General features: G+C 28.4%; 2 protein-coding genes across 2 annotated transcripts in view; both read left to right on the forward strand.

Annotated features, from left to right (window-relative positions):
* The first annotated feature begins 3,886 nt into the window (after positions 1-3,886).
* Positions 3,887-6,015, forward strand: LOC107468385 (alcohol dehydrogenase 1). The gene is made up of 4 exons (XM_052255507.1): positions 3,887-4,015; positions 5,480-5,575; positions 5,672-5,833; positions 5,953-6,015. The coding sequence occupies exons 1-4, from the start codon at positions 3,887-3,889 to the stop codon at positions 6,013-6,015; spliced, it is 450 nt and encodes a 149-aa protein (XP_052111467.1).
* A 27-nt stretch (positions 6,016-6,042) lies between these two features.
* The window catches only part of LOC107468617 (protein NLP8), a 15,074-nt gene continuing 3,678 nt past the window's right edge, over positions 6,043-17,438 (forward strand). Inside the window, 4 exon segments of the mRNA XM_052255508.1 lie at positions 6,043-6,057; positions 6,164-6,280; positions 9,726-10,770; positions 16,742-17,434. Coding sequence (XP_052111468.1) covers positions 16,868-17,434 — 567 coding nt within the window. The 5' untranslated portion in view covers positions 6,043-6,057; positions 6,164-6,280; positions 9,726-10,770; positions 16,742-16,867.

Here is a 17,438-nt window from a genome sequence, read left to right on the forward strand (position 1 = left end):
ATGAATAATAAAATAATAATTTATAAAATAAAAAATAAATTTTTTAATTAAATAAAATATATGAAATTAATTTATAATTAAAATTAAAAAAGAACTATTTAACAGTTATTAAAAAAACTTAAAAAATATATTTTATTATGGGACCATTTAATGGTCCAAACTTTCTAGGACAATCAAATCCGATGCCCACTCTCTTGATTGGGTGTTTTGTCGGTCTTCTTCTCACATGTCCAATTGTCCAAACCACATAAGATTAAAACAACTTATATACCTTAATAGAAAAACTTATGAATCTCACATTTTTAATAATTAAAAATTTATAAATAATTAAGTTTGGTTAGTACATAGTTATTTTTCCAAAAAAAAAAGACTCATTTTTCTTTTATTTTCTTTCTCTCATTTTATTATAGATTTTAAAATGAACTTTATGTTAAACTAACTTTATGTTTATAATATGAATTCATGTTAATATTATGAACTTTATGTTTATAACATGAACTTTTATGTTATAAACATAAACTTTTATATAAAGGCCAAATAATTCAGTGTAATTTCTATTTAATTTGACTCTTGACTTATAATTGGTTTTTTTAATTAAAATGAATTTATTCTTAAATTATAATATTATACACTTATATTATCTTAAAATATTGGATAAAAATAAATTTTTTATCTTTAATATTAATTAATTATTTTTTTAATTAATAAATAATTAGTCATTTTTTTATCCAATTTTATCATATTAACCATGATTTTAACTTTGACGCCACTACCTCCTAATGCCAGTCTCATTACTGTCATCATTGGCTTAACACTGGATCATAAACCTCTACAATTTGTTGGAGATTATAATTAAACCGCTACAAATTATAGCTATTTATGCTATATACGTGTTCATATGTATTCCGCAATGGGTAGAGACATTGCACTCGTATGCAAAGAAAAAATTCAATTGTTGGAACTTGTATATTAGATCATCAAATAATTTAATAATGTAAATTATACTTAAAAAAAGAAAAGCAAAGGGCATACTTAAAAAAAGAAAAGAAAAGGGAACTACAACTTCGAAGAGTTCTAGCTGAAGCTAGAGACTGAAGTTTGAGGCTGTCAAGAGTTTACGATGACAAAGTCTTTCTATTTTTAGTAACTCTTACGTCCTAGGCTTACCTTAGCTTAACTCGGCTTACACCAGCTTATTGTCTCTCTTCTGGTTTCTCTTCCTTTATATAGAAGCAATCTTTCTTACATCGTCTTCTCAATCCTCAATCTCATTCCCTTTATGTCTCCTTACAACGTACTAAAATAGATAGACAGATTTCTTTTATGTCTCCTTACAACGTACTAAAATAGGCAGACAGAGAGGTAAATTGTTATTTATTCACAGTTTTCTGATGTGTTTTGAAAATTTTCTTAAGTAGTTATTTTTTCGTATGTTCTAGGTTTTTCTTTTGGCTCTCTTTGTGGGGTTGATGAATTCTGGATTTTGATTGTAATGTTTGAAGCTTTTCTGAATTTAAATGTGGGACTTTGCATTGATACTTCACATCAAGTGCAACTCAGCAGTTGCGCCATTCTAAGAGCATTTGGTTCTTTATGTGCTGTACTAGTTTTGGTACATTTGCCATGGTTATTTGGAATTTGGGGCCAAATATTCAGGTTTTTCTTGTCTTTACCATTTTTAAGAACTTGTATTTAGCTTGAGCGCTGTTTTTCAATTAAGTTGCTACTGTTGTGATTTTGAAGCAGTTTCTGTCCAAAATTTGATTTTGAAGCAGTTTCTGTACAAAATTTATCTTTAATGCAGTTGAACTTGTGCCAATTTTGAGGATTGAAATTATTTTAGGAATTTGTCAATAGTTTTGGACGGTGATTTTTGAGCTTTGTTCAACAGTTGGACTGTAGATTTTGAATATAGGATATTTTGAGTGGCTGATATGTACTTCCAATAAGACTTTTGATTGTTTAAAAAAAAATGGAAAATAGTTAATGAATATTGATTTTGATGGCTTTGAAAAAATGATTTTGAGGGAAACGATGGGTTTTGTAATAGTGAGATTGGTTGAAGTTGAGTTAGCATGGTAAATTTTAGAGAGCAATTTGTATCAAGTCAACAAAGTGTTCCGTAAATTTTCAAATTGTATATAATTCAATTTAAAATCCAATTTGCTTTATTGAAAAACTTTTCCGTATAAATTTTCTTGGCTTAAAATTTTCGTATGTCTCTGATTGTCTGTACCTGAGACTAAGTTCTAATTTGGTCCAATTTGGTCCAAAAAGTTTGAAATGTTATGTTTTAGTCATATTTTAATAATTTTTTTTTCAAAAACGGATTCTAATACCAAAAAATTAGATATGACTTAATAATAAAATTGTTAACCATATCAATCATTCCATTAACTATGTGTTAAATTTAATTGAATCCGTTTAAAACCTTTTAAAACAACATAGAAGTTTAAAAGGTTAAAAACTAAATTAAAATATGTAAAAGTATACACGTTAAATTATTTTATTAATAAAAAATTAGACTTTTCAAAATAGAGAGAAAAAATATTATTTTTAAATAGCAAATATAAAAATTAATTATTTTATTTGTACAACAAACTTAACAGTTAACACCTAATTAAATATAAAAGCATACACGTTAAATTATTTTAAATTTCAGATAACGAATGTTAAAATTAATTATTAATAAAAAATTAGACTTTTCATATGAAAATAATAACTAAAAATCTTATTATTTGATTTTTTATCTATAGATACCTTGGTCTACTTAGCCAGAGACTTTTGTTGACCTAAGACTTTTTTTTGTAAAAGTAGTTTGATTTTATAAATCTTTTATACTATGCATAATCTGTACTATCAAAACAAAATGTACCGTAATTTTAAAAAATTTATATTCCTATAATGTTATCACGAGTAAAAATACTAGTTGATATATAAGCAAAAATATTTGCATGTTTTAACTTTCAAGTAATCTTTAAAATAAATTCAAATTCCATTTAGATGATTTATTTGATCAAATCAAACTTTATAATTTAATTATCAAAATAATAATTAAATAATAATTTAAAATATATTAAAATACTTGTTAATATATCAACTTATAAATTTTAAACACTAAACGAATAGTAAACAAATCAGACTAAATTTGCCAATTAAAATTACTATTTAACAAAAATTGTCAAAGACATGATAACATGAAGTAATTATCGTATAATAGTTGGATGCCAAAAAAATTTTAGTATTATTTTTTATTAATAAATATTCTATTATTAACAAATGTTAATAATTATAACCATAAATAATGATCATATTGTGAGTCAATTTAATAATCATATTTATATGTATTTTAATTTAATAAATAAGATACATTAAATTTTTTTAATGAAAATTATTATTATTATTAATAATCTATCTAAATTATTAATATTTTTTAATAAATTTTAAAATGTTTATTTTTCACCTTATTATCCATATCATAATGATAAAATACATATGAAATAATTACATAAATTGTTAAAATGTGTTTAATAGCTAATATAGATATATATTCACAATATATAATTATATATATAAAAATATATAAAAAATACGTATGTATTTAGCATATTTTGTTTTTTTCATCTAACACATTTTAGATTCATTAAGAAGGTTAGTTTTATCCTTTAAATTTCACTACGTGATAAATTTGTCTAAGGCTACTTGTTAGTACAAAGGAATATCATATTCCGCTATTTCGAGTGGCATAGGAGATAATTTTCCTATATTATATTCCCGCGTCCCTGCACGTTTCACTCATTTTCCCAAAATTTAACCCCAAACCTTCAGAAAATAAGAGTCTAGAGTGACTCTTCTTCTCCTCCAACGCCTGAGAGTAGTCACGGTCATGGAGAAAACGCAGAGAGCAGAGCTTCTTCTTCTCCGACTCCTGAGAAAACCCGCCGTCCTCCGCCTTAGAGCAGAGCTGCTTCTTCTTCTTGTGATTTGTGAATCTGCATGTAAGTCCCCCGCGTTTGTACACAATGCTTCTTCTTCCACAGACTCCTCGTTGCAACGTCTTTGCCGGTCGCCGTCGCTGTGAGCCCTTCGCCATTGCACGTCGCCATCGAAGCTTCTTGTAAGTTCCTCTCTGTCTCTCCCTGATTATTATATTTATTTTTGCAATTTTTGTATCTACTATTTTCATCATGAAATTCTGATTTGCTGTTAGATCTTCTTATTAGTATTAGTTTTTTTTTCTATCCTGAGGTTAGATCTTCATCCTTGTTACTACTCTTCTCTACTTTCTGCTATTCATTAGTAAGATCTTGATTTCTACCTCAATTTGATTCTGGTGCTGATTTTTGGTTTCTATGCATGAGCTTTTAAGATTGGTTATTTCTCTGTTGATTGCTTTGCTTGCTGAAAAAATCAGAGATTGTGGATTTTTTTTTCTTGTAATTTTCACTACTTCGATTTTTCTGAATTAGCTCAATTTTACTGAGGATAAAAGAATGAGCATAGGAAATGGTAGCTGAAATTGTGTTTTTTTTAGCTGCATAATGTTGTGCTTTTGATTGATTTGTGTATAATTGAGTTAGAGGCTTGTGTGTGTTATGCATGAGCAATCATTTTGGTGTTCCAATGATTTTTCCCCCGATATCAATGGAATCTGTGTTGGTGGCACTTTTGCAGGCGCTTTTTTTTTTCGTTTTCACTTGCTTGGAGCACTTTTATCTTTCCCCTTTGTTCTGAGATTTGAAGAAATCTCTGATTTTGAATTACAATGGTGTTTATTTTTGTGTTGATATGCTGATAGAAAAACAACGATAAAAGGGCAGTCAAGTCAAACTGATTATATCTGTATACATTGTAGTAATGTTAAGGGCGAATGCTAGCTTTTGTTTTCTACAAACATTTATTTTTCTTTGAATATGAATGAGTTAAAAGATTAACTGATGCATGTTGACATTTTATAATATTCAGTAGAATATGTGATGGATCTGGATGAAAAGTTCCAGAAGTGTTCCAATATGAATGTCAAAGGGTAAGGACATTGGTTGAAATTGTCATTTCTCTGCGCATACATAATTACAAATCGTTTAACTCATCCTGCTCTTCGCATTCTTCCCTAATTGAAGCACACCTCTGGATTGAGTGTTGACAAAAATGTATGCTCTGTTAACTTAAATTGAATAATGCTGAAGTAGGCACAAACCTTAGGTATAATATAATTTGATTGTTGTTCACTTGTTGAAACGATTCAAACACTTTTTTTCCTTTAAAAAATTATGAGTAAATTGTATTTGCTCTGCGAACTAGTGCAAGTCAACTTGCAAGCCTGATTTGAATGGTGTTTTCGTATGAACATTGAACACTCATCTGAATTTATGTCATTATTTTGTAATGGTTTGTGACCTTACATATGAACTATAACATGTATTGGAATTTCACATTGCTATTACTTGTACTTAATTGAATCCATTAATTTTCAATTCAGGTGATTGCTAAAATGACCAATGGTGGTGTAGATCGGAGTGTTGAGTGTACCGGAAGCCTTAGTGCTATGATCTCTGCATTCGAATGCGTCCATGATGTAAACTTCCTCAATCCTACTTACCATCAAACTCTTCTACTTAGGAGGGGACTTCTTCCAGTTGTGAATTTAAACTTTTCTGTGTAAATTTTGTAGGGATGGGGTGTTGCTGTGCTTGTTGGTGTGCCAAACAAAGATGATGCGTTCAAAACACATCCAATCAATCTCTTGAATGAGAAGACTCTAAAGGGTACTTTCTTTGGTAACTATAAGCCACCTTCTGATCTCCCATCAGTGGTGGAAATGTACATGAACAAGGTTAGTTGACTTCATAATTAATCTATATAATGTTCACCATATTAATTTCAGATATATGGAATTTGTTTTATCTTCTGATTTACCATGTAAACATTTTCTGATTAAAATAATGTGTACAGGAACTTGAACTGGAGAAGTTTATCACACATGAAGTGCCATTCTCAGAAATCAACAAGGCCTAAATAGAACACTTTATATTGAGATTGCCATATCACTTGAAGTTTGTAAGTGCAATAATCTAATATCTTCTCTTCTGCTTTTTGATGTGATATATAAAGGACAATGCTATAGAAATTAAATCCATAACTTTCTCACCTTGGCTTGTTACAGACATGCCCGAAAGTGGGAAAAAACGATGAGGTAAAAGTACGAAGCATATTTGGCCTGGAATGGTGTGAGCCATTAGTGACATTTGCACTATCCTGTGGAAGATGGTCTTCACCTGCGGTATGGTCTTTTTTTTTCTCGCTTTAGCTACTATTTAGCATATAATAGATTGGATTGGAATGACAATTTATGAATTATGAAGTATGAACAAATCATATATTCCTGCACTGTGTTAGAGAATTCAGAAAGCGTAAGTTAAAGAGCATTGTGACATTGCTATACAAGGATTAACACATTGCACAAAATAGGACGGTGATTATTAAAAGGAAATAGAGTGACAGATATTTATCATTATTCTTTCTTAAATCGAGTTAGGATGAAAGTTTATTTATTTATTTTTATATTTAAAAATTTATTTGTCTTGTTATCTAATATTTTGTATATATTTTATTTCTATATTTAAAAGTTTATTTGCATTGTTTACTATTTTTTAAATAGAAAAAATAATTAAAAAAATATAGTTATTAAAATCGACGGTATCGTTGTCGCTTTTTAAATTTAAAATAGACCAATTAAATCGACGGTCATTGTGTCGATTTTATATAATAATATCCACAGCAATGTTGTCGATTTTATTAACCAAGTAAAATTCACAAACTTATTATAGACAAAAATATTGTCGATTTTATTGAAACAAATATCAACAAAAAAGTTGTCGATTTTATATAATAATATCGACGGCAACTTTGTCGATTTTAGTAAGAAGGTAAAATTCTCAAACTCATGTTATAGACGGAAGTATTGTCGCTTTTATTAAATTATTATCGACGGCTAGGCAAGCCGTCGATTTTATTAGAATTTTAAAAAATTGACAAGCTTATAGCGACTACCATCGCCGTCCATTTTGCCGTCCATTTTTAATATTATCGACGGCCTAGCCGTCGATTTCTCTGTCGATTTTAACGATGTTTCTTGTAGTATCTCCTATTTGAATTGGTCTTAATTGATCTCTTATTACTTCTTCTAAGATACGTATTACTAAGAGATAAGGATGATAGAATTTGAAATTCAAAATTTATTATTTTTGGATTACCAATTTAGTATTCCATTCAAAATACTTTTTCTTATAAAAGAAATAGATTCTAAAATAAATATTTATATGAGTTATAAATAAAAATTTTTATTTAATAGAATTATTTTTATTTAAAGATTCTATTAAAATTAAATAAAAATGATTCTAAAATTTTATTTCTTTGATTTTATTAAAAAATATAACTATTTAAAACTATTTTAGTTAATATTATATACAAATTCTATATTCTATTAGAGAATAGAATCCAGCTAATTCAGAGTATTCCAACGTTTGTATTTTTTATACAAAAAAAAACTAATTCAAAGTATTCCAACGTTTGTATTTTTTTATAAAAAAAATTTTTTAAATTTCTTGTAGAAATTGATTGCACCTAAAAATCTTTTCTATTCCAAAGAGTTTTTGGGATTTTTTTAATCTCGAAGTGCATTTATTTGGAACTCTCATACATCTAATACAGTGATAGTGATTGTGCTGATGAATAAGCTTTCAATGTTGTCCAAAAACCTTTCCTTTTACAAAGAGTTTTTTGGATTTTTTTATTTCGATATGCGTTTCTTTGGAACTGCTGTCATGCATCTAATATAGTGATAGTAATTGCGCTGTCCAAAAACCTTTCCTTTTACAAAGAGTTTTTTGGATTTTTTATATGCATTTCGTGCGTTTCTTTGGAACTGCCATGCATCTAATATAGTTTATTTTTTTAGATCTCGAGATGCGTTTCTTTAGAATTACCATGCATCTAATACAGTGATAGTGATTGTGATTGCGCTGATGAATAAGTTTTCAATGTCCAAAAATCTTTCCTTTTTTACAAAGAATTTTTTGGATTTTTTTTTATTTTGAGATGCGTTTTTTTTGGAACTGCCATGTATCTAATATTGCGATAGGATTGCGCTGTCCAAAAACCTTTCCTTTTACATAGAGTTTTTTGGATTTTTTGGATTTTTATATTTCGATAGGTGTTTCTTTAGAATTGTCATACATCTAATACAGTGATAGTGATTGTGCTGTCCAAAAACCTTTCATTTTACAAATAATTTTTTGAAATTTTTTTTATATGCATTTCGTGCGTTTCTTTGATTATAAGTAAAAATTTTTATTTAATATAATTATTTTTATTTAAAGATTTTATTAAAATTAAATAAAAATAATTTTAAAAATTCTGTTTCTTTGGAATTTTTTTTTATCTCGAGGTGCGTTTCTTTGGAACTACCATCGAGGTGTGTTTCTTTGGAACTACCATGTATCTAATATAGTGACAATGATTACGTTGATGATTAAGCTTTGAATGCTTATCCAAAAATCTTTCCTTTTTTCAAGAATTTTTTAGATATTTTTTTGTATCTCGAAGTGCGTTTCTTTAGAACTGTCATGCATTTAATATAGTTTATTTATTTTTGGATCTCCTTGACAAAGAGAAATTTTATCATTCAACTAATTCTTATTTTTAAATTGTATTTGATATGTAATATATCAATTTTTTTTGTGTTTTAATTTTATATAGATTACTCTATGCTTTTAATGTTAATATGATTTTTTAAATATTATTTTTCATATTTTCTTATTCTTTAATTTTATATAAATTTCTATATCCTTTCAAAGTTAATAAATTCTTTTTAATAGGTATAAATTGAGTTAAATTCTAATTTATTCTCACATTTTATATTTACTTTTTGTTATATCACTATATAAATCAACATTCACTTTATATAATTTTTTTTAATCCCTCCTCACATAATATCATATCTCTTTTTTTTTCTACCACTTTTGTTAAATATACGTAGTAAGTGACTATGTAATTGTATTTATTAGAAAGAAAGTGATTTATTAGAAAGAAAGTGAATAAGAAAATGATAGTGACTCAATCAACCATGAAAAAGAAGACTTGACTTAAATTACTTTTTAATCCTTTTGATTTTAATTGAATTACTTTTAACTATTTTATTTCTACTTCTCATGTGCCTTATTATTATAGTTTGGGATTTTTTTTTTCATTTTCTTTCTCACTCTCATGACATTTATTTTTCTTTAGTTTACTCTATAATTTCATATTCTCTTCTTCTCTACTTTTATATAGGATATTATATGTCTTCAATATTAATATTATTTCTCTTTATTAGCTATAAATATAATTCATCCTCTTGTATACTCATTCTTTCTTATAGTTATTATATAGTGTTACAATTTAGGATTCTTCTTCATTTTTCTTTTCACTCTTATGTCATTTATTTTTTTTAGGTTACTCTGTTTTTTATAGTCTCTTACTATTTATTTTTATATAAGATACCATATGGTTTTAATAATGTTAATATTATTTCTCTTTAATAGGTATAAATTGAGTAATAAAATATCATTTATCTTCTTCTTTCATACTTACTACATATATCTTTTATATAGATCAACATTTATTTGATACCTCTTCTTTATCTTCTCTTTCACATAATATCATGCCACTTATTTTTGTCATCAAAGGATTAATCGAACTTTTTCTTGGAATGCATACTTGGCAAAACGAGCTATTTCTATGGGTGACATTGTGACAACCACTTCTTCTCCAAGACCAGCAGGTTTCCCGCTATCCATAGCTCCAAACCAGGTGTGCCGCTCTATTCTTGTCTTCATTTCTGTGTTCTTCTTAGAAATTATTCCACCATTTCCAAATTTTCTCAGAAGCGTCTCTCACTGGAAGTTCAGCTACGTTTCCCACTAGAAATTCAGCTGATCTTCGTGCACCAACAATTGATTCAGGACATGAGACCAACAAGTGAGTAACTGATTCTTCCGATTGATTATATTTGGGATACATTGAATTTTTTGATTGAGTTTTTTTGCTAGAACCGCGATCTTATTATGCATGATTTTTCATAGAAAATTTTTATTCTTGAGTTCTAAATAAATAAATAAATAAATAATTTAATGTTCTTAAATTGTTTTATTTTTTTAAAGATAGGTTATTTATTCAATTAATTCAATTGAATATAAATGATCCAAACGAGAACAAAAACAAGATCAAAATGAAAATTTTTACAAGACGATATTTTTTAATAATTACAAAACACGAGTTTATCCATCATCAAAATACAGATACTAATCAAACTTTTTCTTCAAATGCATTCATGGCGAAACGAGCTAATTTCCATGGGTGACAGTCAAACGAGCTACTTCCATAGGTGCAGCTTCTTCTTGAAGACTAGTAAGTTCTGAATTTTCCATAGTTCCAAATCAGGTGTGCTGTTATATTCTTCTTTTTCGTCGGCTCTTCGAAGTTCTTCGCAGAGATTATCCCATGAGTAATTGATTATTTTGATTGATTATATTTGGGTACATCGAGTTAACACTGAAAATTTCCCATAGAAATTTTTTATTTTTTAGCTGACATCTCAGTTACCAAATTAAAGAGTACAAAGGCATTTGTCTATACTGTTCTGGTAATTGCTCTAATGGGAGATAGAAGAGCTGATAAGCCAATGAATATGCCGAAAAGATTGAGTACTGCGAGTTCTACTCTCTTGACCTGGTAAGTATGTCTTATTCGTCTAAGATAGAGTTATCTAAAGAATTGCTTGTACCAAATTGTGATTAAAAAGTTGAATTGTTTGGGCGTTTTCACTATCTGTCTGCTATAATTAAGACTGAAACCTAGATAAGTTGTTGATTTGGGCTTGCGACAATAATTTTTGATGGGGTTAAATTGTTTGAGGCAAAAGTCTTGTATGTTTTGACTTAACTTGATTGTCTTCTTACCTTCTAGCAAACTCCTCCAATTTTGTGGAATTTATTCCAATGTCAGTTTTAGAAACGTAGAATTTGGCATACTTCAAAGCAAGAGAGTGCAACTTAGTTTACAATCTCTAGTCCTGTTTTTTTAAGAGTGTCAAATTAAACACTTTTAAATCAAAGTTCAATTCACCTTGAACTTTTGGTTTGCTGATTATCTCTCAAATAACCTAGTGCATTCTTCTTCCATTCTCTTTTAACCCCACAAAAACTGTAGGACAACTCTATGAATTTCATCGAAGTCTAGTAAAACTTAAAACAACTAAGAGTATAAATAGAGACAACCAGAGTTTAAATTGTTTCGTAGTTGAAGGTTATTTGACTAGTAACTGGGGAGAGATAAAGCACTTTAGGGGTAATGTTACAAGAACAAACATGACTGGAGAGGTCATACTCTAAAAATTGGAAGATACAATTCAATTATTGTTAGAAAAAGATGGTGCCATAGCCAAATAAGTTACTATGATAGTTAATTACAAAAATATTGTTAAATGAATTGAAGGAAAAAATAACATTAGCTGGTAATTATGATTCTTAAGAAACGAAACAAAGAATTTATCCACATTTTTCAACATATGAAAGTGGTATACAAGGAGGACAAATGGTTTCCGACCATGGGAGCAGATTGCTTTAAATAAAGCTAATAGGTGGACAACTATGGAGTTCATGAATCAAATGATATATGCATTCACAATAAAAGATAAAGATGCTTAGTAAAATAATAAGGTGTTTATGTAATATATACATGTATGTGGTTGGTGAGTCATGAAATTGTGATAGTTTGTAACGTTAGGTGGATAGGTGTTACTAAAAAATTGGAAAATATATTCAGTGTGCTGAGTTGGATTCAATATCCATGTGATCTAAATTTTTTTTTATGGCATTATCAAAGGGGATTATTAGATTCATAAGAAACTCTTTTATAATTCTTCATCTTGAGTCGAGACTTTTAAGACTGATCTATAAAAAAGAGACATTTAGGGCAACTTCTTTAACTAGAACTTCCTTTCCATTATTGAAGAGTGGTGATATTTTTGAATGTTGCAGCTTCTTAATCACTTTTTTGTCTTTGATATATAGAAATGTAACCTTTTGGACCTCTGGACCACTGACAGAAATCCAAAATGTTTGTCTTGACTTCTAACATTATTGATTTGTAAAATTTCAGCCAACCTTTCTATAATTTTTATAGGAGTGTTATTGTTGAAAAATACATAAAATTTATCTAAATTTACCACTTAACAACTAATTTCACGGTAGCTTTGTAGTATGTTCAACATATTGAAGCATTTTGTCTCCTTACTTTATAAAATAAAATTGAGTCATTTGTAAAAAATAAGTGACTTACCTTCGAACGTCTAAGATTCAATCTCATTCGAGTAATATTTTGTATTTTTTTTAGTATAAAAGATTTATAAATAACTAATCATATATTATTGTATTAGTAAAAATAATTAATTTTCACAATCATTATTTAAAAAGTCATATATATACATGAATTTAATTAATTTGTAATTATACAAAAAAGTTTATATTAAAATTAACTCACATATATATAAAAAGATAACAACAACAACAACAAAACCTTGTCCTACTAGGTGGGGTCGGCTACATGAATCAAACGGCGTTGCTCCAGGGGCGAAGCTAGGTGGTGGGAAAGGGGGCGATGGCCCCCCTAATTTTAATTTTTTACATGTAAATTATATGTAAATTTTAGTTTAGCCCCTCCTTAAAATTTTATTTTAGTCTTAGTTTATTGGATAAATATTTTTGGCCCCCCTCTAATATTTTATCTAGCTCTGCTCCTGCGCTGCTCTATCATGTATGATGTCTACAGAGAGACTGTTTATATGTAGATCAGGTTTGACCAACTCATGGATGATCTTTTTAAGTATTTCTTAAGTTTTTCAATAACTGTTCAATAGTCCGTTTCTAATTTTAATTATAAATTAACTCCATATATTTTATTTAATTATAAAAAATATTTTTTAATTTATAAATTATTATTTTGTCATTCATTTATTATGTTTATCAATAATCAAAAATAAAAATTATAACGAATTAGATCTTCCATTGATCGTAATAATTTTTTGCCAATTCCAATCAATTAAAAGTTTATCTTTAATCCATTGCATCAGTAGAGCATTTTGATCTATTATATATATGAAATTTAGGATAATTTGAATATTTTATCGTCCTTTTCATATTTCATTAGAGATTGTAATTTAGGTAGAGTTATTACTTAAATACTTTTGATTGAAATACTCCTTCCTTCAACGAAAAATAATTTATCAATTAAGCATCAGTGGGTGATTCTAAATGAAAAGATACATATGCAGGCGGAAGTTTTGTTTGCATTGATAGTCTCAAGCTTGCGCTATGTTCCAAACTTAAAGCCACATCCAATACCCCTGCTACAACCTTTTCTTTTCCATATTCTCATCTAATTGGGACACTGCCCGAGTGTTGAAACAGGGAGATAAATTTCTTCAACCGGTTTGTCTCGCTGTCGAGTAATATCTCTTTTGGGGGGTGTTGGTGAGTTGAGTTTTAGCAGCTAAAGGAAGTGAATGGAAAGGTTTGACGATTAAATAGACTCTCAATTACTCTTCAAATTCTTTCTCATCCCTTCCTTTCCCTTCTAAAATCTCAATTCGGATTCACACCCTTTGCGAATAACACAGCTTAGAGAAAACAGTGAATATATATTAATCCCATGTTCAATTGATTGAATTATGGGAGCCGAAACTATTGTTTTGTGAATCTAATTGATTAATTTTTTAAAAAACACGATTTTATAATTTTATACATATAAAACGGATCGAAGATAAAATTTAATTTATTAGAATTGCCAAAAATCAAAAAGATTATTACGATTAATGGAAGATCTAATTTATTATTATTTTTGGTTTTGATTATTAATAAATATGATAGATGAATAATAAAATAATAATTTATAAAATAAAAAATAAATTTTATAATTAAATAAAATATATGGAATTAATTTATAATTAAAATTAAAAAAGAACTATTTAACAATTATTAAAAATCTTAAAAAACATATTTTATTCTGGAACCATTTAATGGTCCAAACGTTCTGGACCATCAAATTCTTTGAGAGGTAAGTTCAATTTATTTTTCACTTTTTATCCTGACAAAAAAACTTGACATAGTTCATAGTACAGTTGGGATTTTTATACCCTTAGCATGAATCTCTCCTTTTTCTAATTAGCTTTTGGTTAACTGGTTGGTAAAATAGAAGAAGCAGAAGTTCCAAGGGAAGCAATAATCAGTCATTTTCTTTTTCATTTTCACCCATGAATAATTAAGGAAGATGGGGGCGGAGATCCCTCCTTAAGTTCCCCATTTGCCTCGGAAAATTTTTTTTTTCTATTTTCATCTTGTCGAAAAAAATTTTCATCTTTAAATTTCTATTGGCGACAACATTTGTGTCTTAGAAAATTTTACCACCTCTATAATTAGGTTCAATTTAAATAAATAACTTAAATAATTTTTTTTAAAAGAAGGATTCAAAATATAAAAACTTTTATTAATATCAGTTTATAAGTAAATTATTTTATATTTAAATTTTTAATTATAAAAATACTTATTTTAAAGTTATAGCGTTTGAATAAATAATTAAAAATATATATTTTTTTACGCAAGAAAATAGATATTAAAATATGATGATAACAAATACTTTTTAATATTAAATGTTGATTTTACATAACATAATTACTAAGATTACAATTGATTAGGCAATTAATTCTTTATTTATTCTCTTATTAGCTTCATTTTTCTAGAACTTTTAGCATTCATTTTTTCTATGTAATAATATCATTCTACTTCACTTCACCCATAAAAATATTGGATAAAAATAAATTTTTTATCTTTAATATTAATTAATTATTTTTTTAATTAATAAATAATTAGTCATTTTTTTATCCAATTTTATCATATTAACCATGATTTTAACTTTGATGCCACCACCTCCCAATGCCAGTCTCATTACTGTCATCATTGGCTTAACACTGGATCATAAACCTCTACAATTTGTTGCAGATTATAATTAAACCGCTACAAATTATAGCTATTTATGCTATATACGTGTTCATATGTATTCCGTAATGGGTAGAGACATTGCACTCGTATGCAAAGAAAAAATTCAATTGTTGGAACTTGTATATTAGATCATCAAATAATTTAATAATGTAAATTATACTTAAAAAAAGAAAAGCAAAGGGAACTACAACTTCGAAGAGTTCTAGCTGAAGCTAGAGACTGAAGTTTGAGGCTGTCAAGAGTTTACAATGACAAAGTCTTTCTATTTTTAGTAACTCTTACGTCGTAGGCTTACCTTAGCTTAACTCGGCTTACACCAGCTTTTTGTCTCTCTTCTGGTTCCTCTTCCTTTATATAGAAGCAATCTTTCTTACATCTCTTCTCAATCCTCAGTCTCATTCCCTTTATGCTCCTTACAACGTACTAAAATAGATAGACAGATTCCTTTTATGTCTCTTTACAACGTACTAAAATAGACAGACAGAGAGGTAGATTGTTATTTATTCACAATTTTCTGATGTGTTTTGAGAATTTTCTTAAGTAGTTATTTTTTCTTTTGTCTCTCTTTGTGGGGTTGGTGATTCTGGATTTTGATCGTAATGTTTGAAGCTTTTCTGAGTTTAAATGTGGGACTTTGCATTGGTTCTCTATGTGCTGTACTAGTTTTGGTACATTTGCCATGGTTATTTGGAACTTGGGGCCAAATATTCAAGTTTTTCTTGTTTTTACCATTTTTAAGAACTTGTATTTAGCTTGAGCGCTGTTTTTCAATTAAGTTGCTGCTGTTGTGATTTTGAAGCAGTTTCTGTCCAAAATTTGATTTTGAAGCAGTTTCTGTACAAAATTTATCTTTAATGCAGTTGAACTTGTGCCAATTTTGAGGATTGAAATTATTTTGGGAATTTGTCAATAGTTTTGGATGGTGATTTTTGAGCTTTGTTCAACAGTTGCTCTGTGGATTTTGAATATAGGATATTTTGAGTGACTGATATGTACTTCCAATAAGACTTTTGATAGTTTAAAAAAAAATGCAAAATAGTTAATGAATATTGATTTTGATGGCTTTGAAAAAATGATTTTGAGAGAAACGATGGGTTTTGTAATAGTGAGATTGGTTGAAGTTGAGTTAGCATGGTAAATTTTAGAGAGCAATTTGTATCAAGTCAACAAAGTGTTCCGTAAATTTTCAAATTGTATATAATTCAATTTAAAATCCAATTTGCTTTATTGAAAAACTTTTCCGTATAAATTTTCTTGGCTTAAAATTTATGGATGTCTGATACTCTGATTGTCTGTACCTGGGACTAAGTTTTAATTTGGTCCTTAAAGTTTGAAATGTTATGTTTTAGTCATATTTTAATAAAAAAAAATTTTCAGAAACGGATTCTAATACCAAAAAATAGATATGACTTAAGAATAAAATTGTTAACCATATCAATCATTCCATTAACTATGTGTTAAATTTAATTGAATCCGTTTAAAACCTTTTAAAACAACATAGAAGTTTAAAAGGTTAAAAACTAAATTAAAATATAACCCAAAAGTTGGGGACCAAAATAGCAGTTCACCCAATTTTTTCTATTTGTCTAGAGAATATTTGTAGTTTAAGTTTTGATTTAATTTCCTACTCTTTACTGATGACTTGGCAGAAGTGTTAACTTTTCAGGCTTGTCGGACGCTGGTAATCTGGGAAGGAATTTCAAGTGGAAACTTGCCAACAAAAGAACTCTAACACAGGCTGAATTTTGATTTGAAGTTTGTTTTCTAACATAATCATGGAAGATCAGTTTTTCTCTGAGGGAGAGGGAATTGGGTATTGGACACCTCCTGGCGCTCAATTCGATGGACCAAGCATGATAGACAACGGAATAAAAAATCTTGTATCAGAGGAGATGCTTGACAACCTCCCTGATCTCATGAACTTCGATAACCTTGCTGGTTGGGGTAATATTCCATCTGTGACTGATCATAATTTAGATAATGAAATTTCATCACTTGCCTCTATGCAGTATTCTCCACCTGATGCATTCAGTTTAGTGGAACAGGACAATGATCCATACTTTATGACAAAAGATTGTGGAAATTATAATGCTACTGAAACCTCCTTGGGTTTCGATGAGAAGGCTGTGTTACAGCAATTGGAGACCCAACTTGGGTTGTCAGAAGATGCAAATGATATAAATAACATAAATGGATCACTTCAAGAATTGAGTGCTGCTGACATGGGAAATTGCTTGGTGCCTAGACCATTTGCTTGGTCGCTTGATGAGAGAATGCTGAGGGCTATGGACTTGTTTAAGGAATCAGTTGGTGATGGAATATTGACACAAGTTTGGGCACCAATGA

Source organism: Arachis duranensis, chromosome 10 (genome assembly GCF_000817695.3).
Source record: "Arachis duranensis cultivar V14167 chromosome 10, aradu.V14167.gnm2.J7QH, whole genome shotgun sequence".
In the NCBI taxonomy this organism is placed as follows: Eukaryota; Viridiplantae; Streptophyta; class Magnoliopsida; order Fabales; family Fabaceae; genus Arachis; species Arachis duranensis.

Bases quoted from the DNA above. Each gene is read 5' to 3' on its own strand.
- LOC107468385 (XM_052255507.1), top strand. From the start codon at position 3,887: ATGGAGAAAACGCAGAGAGCAGAGCTTCTTCTTCTCCGACTCCTGAGA. The intron at 5,576-5,671 runs GTAAACTTCCTC...TAAATTTTGTAG, and splicing joins CATTCGAATGCGTCCATGAT to GGATGGGGTGTTGCTGTGCT. The intron at 5,834-5,952 runs GTTAGTTGACTT...TAATGTGTACAG, and splicing joins TGGAAATGTACATGAACAAG to GAACTTGAACTGGAGAAGTT.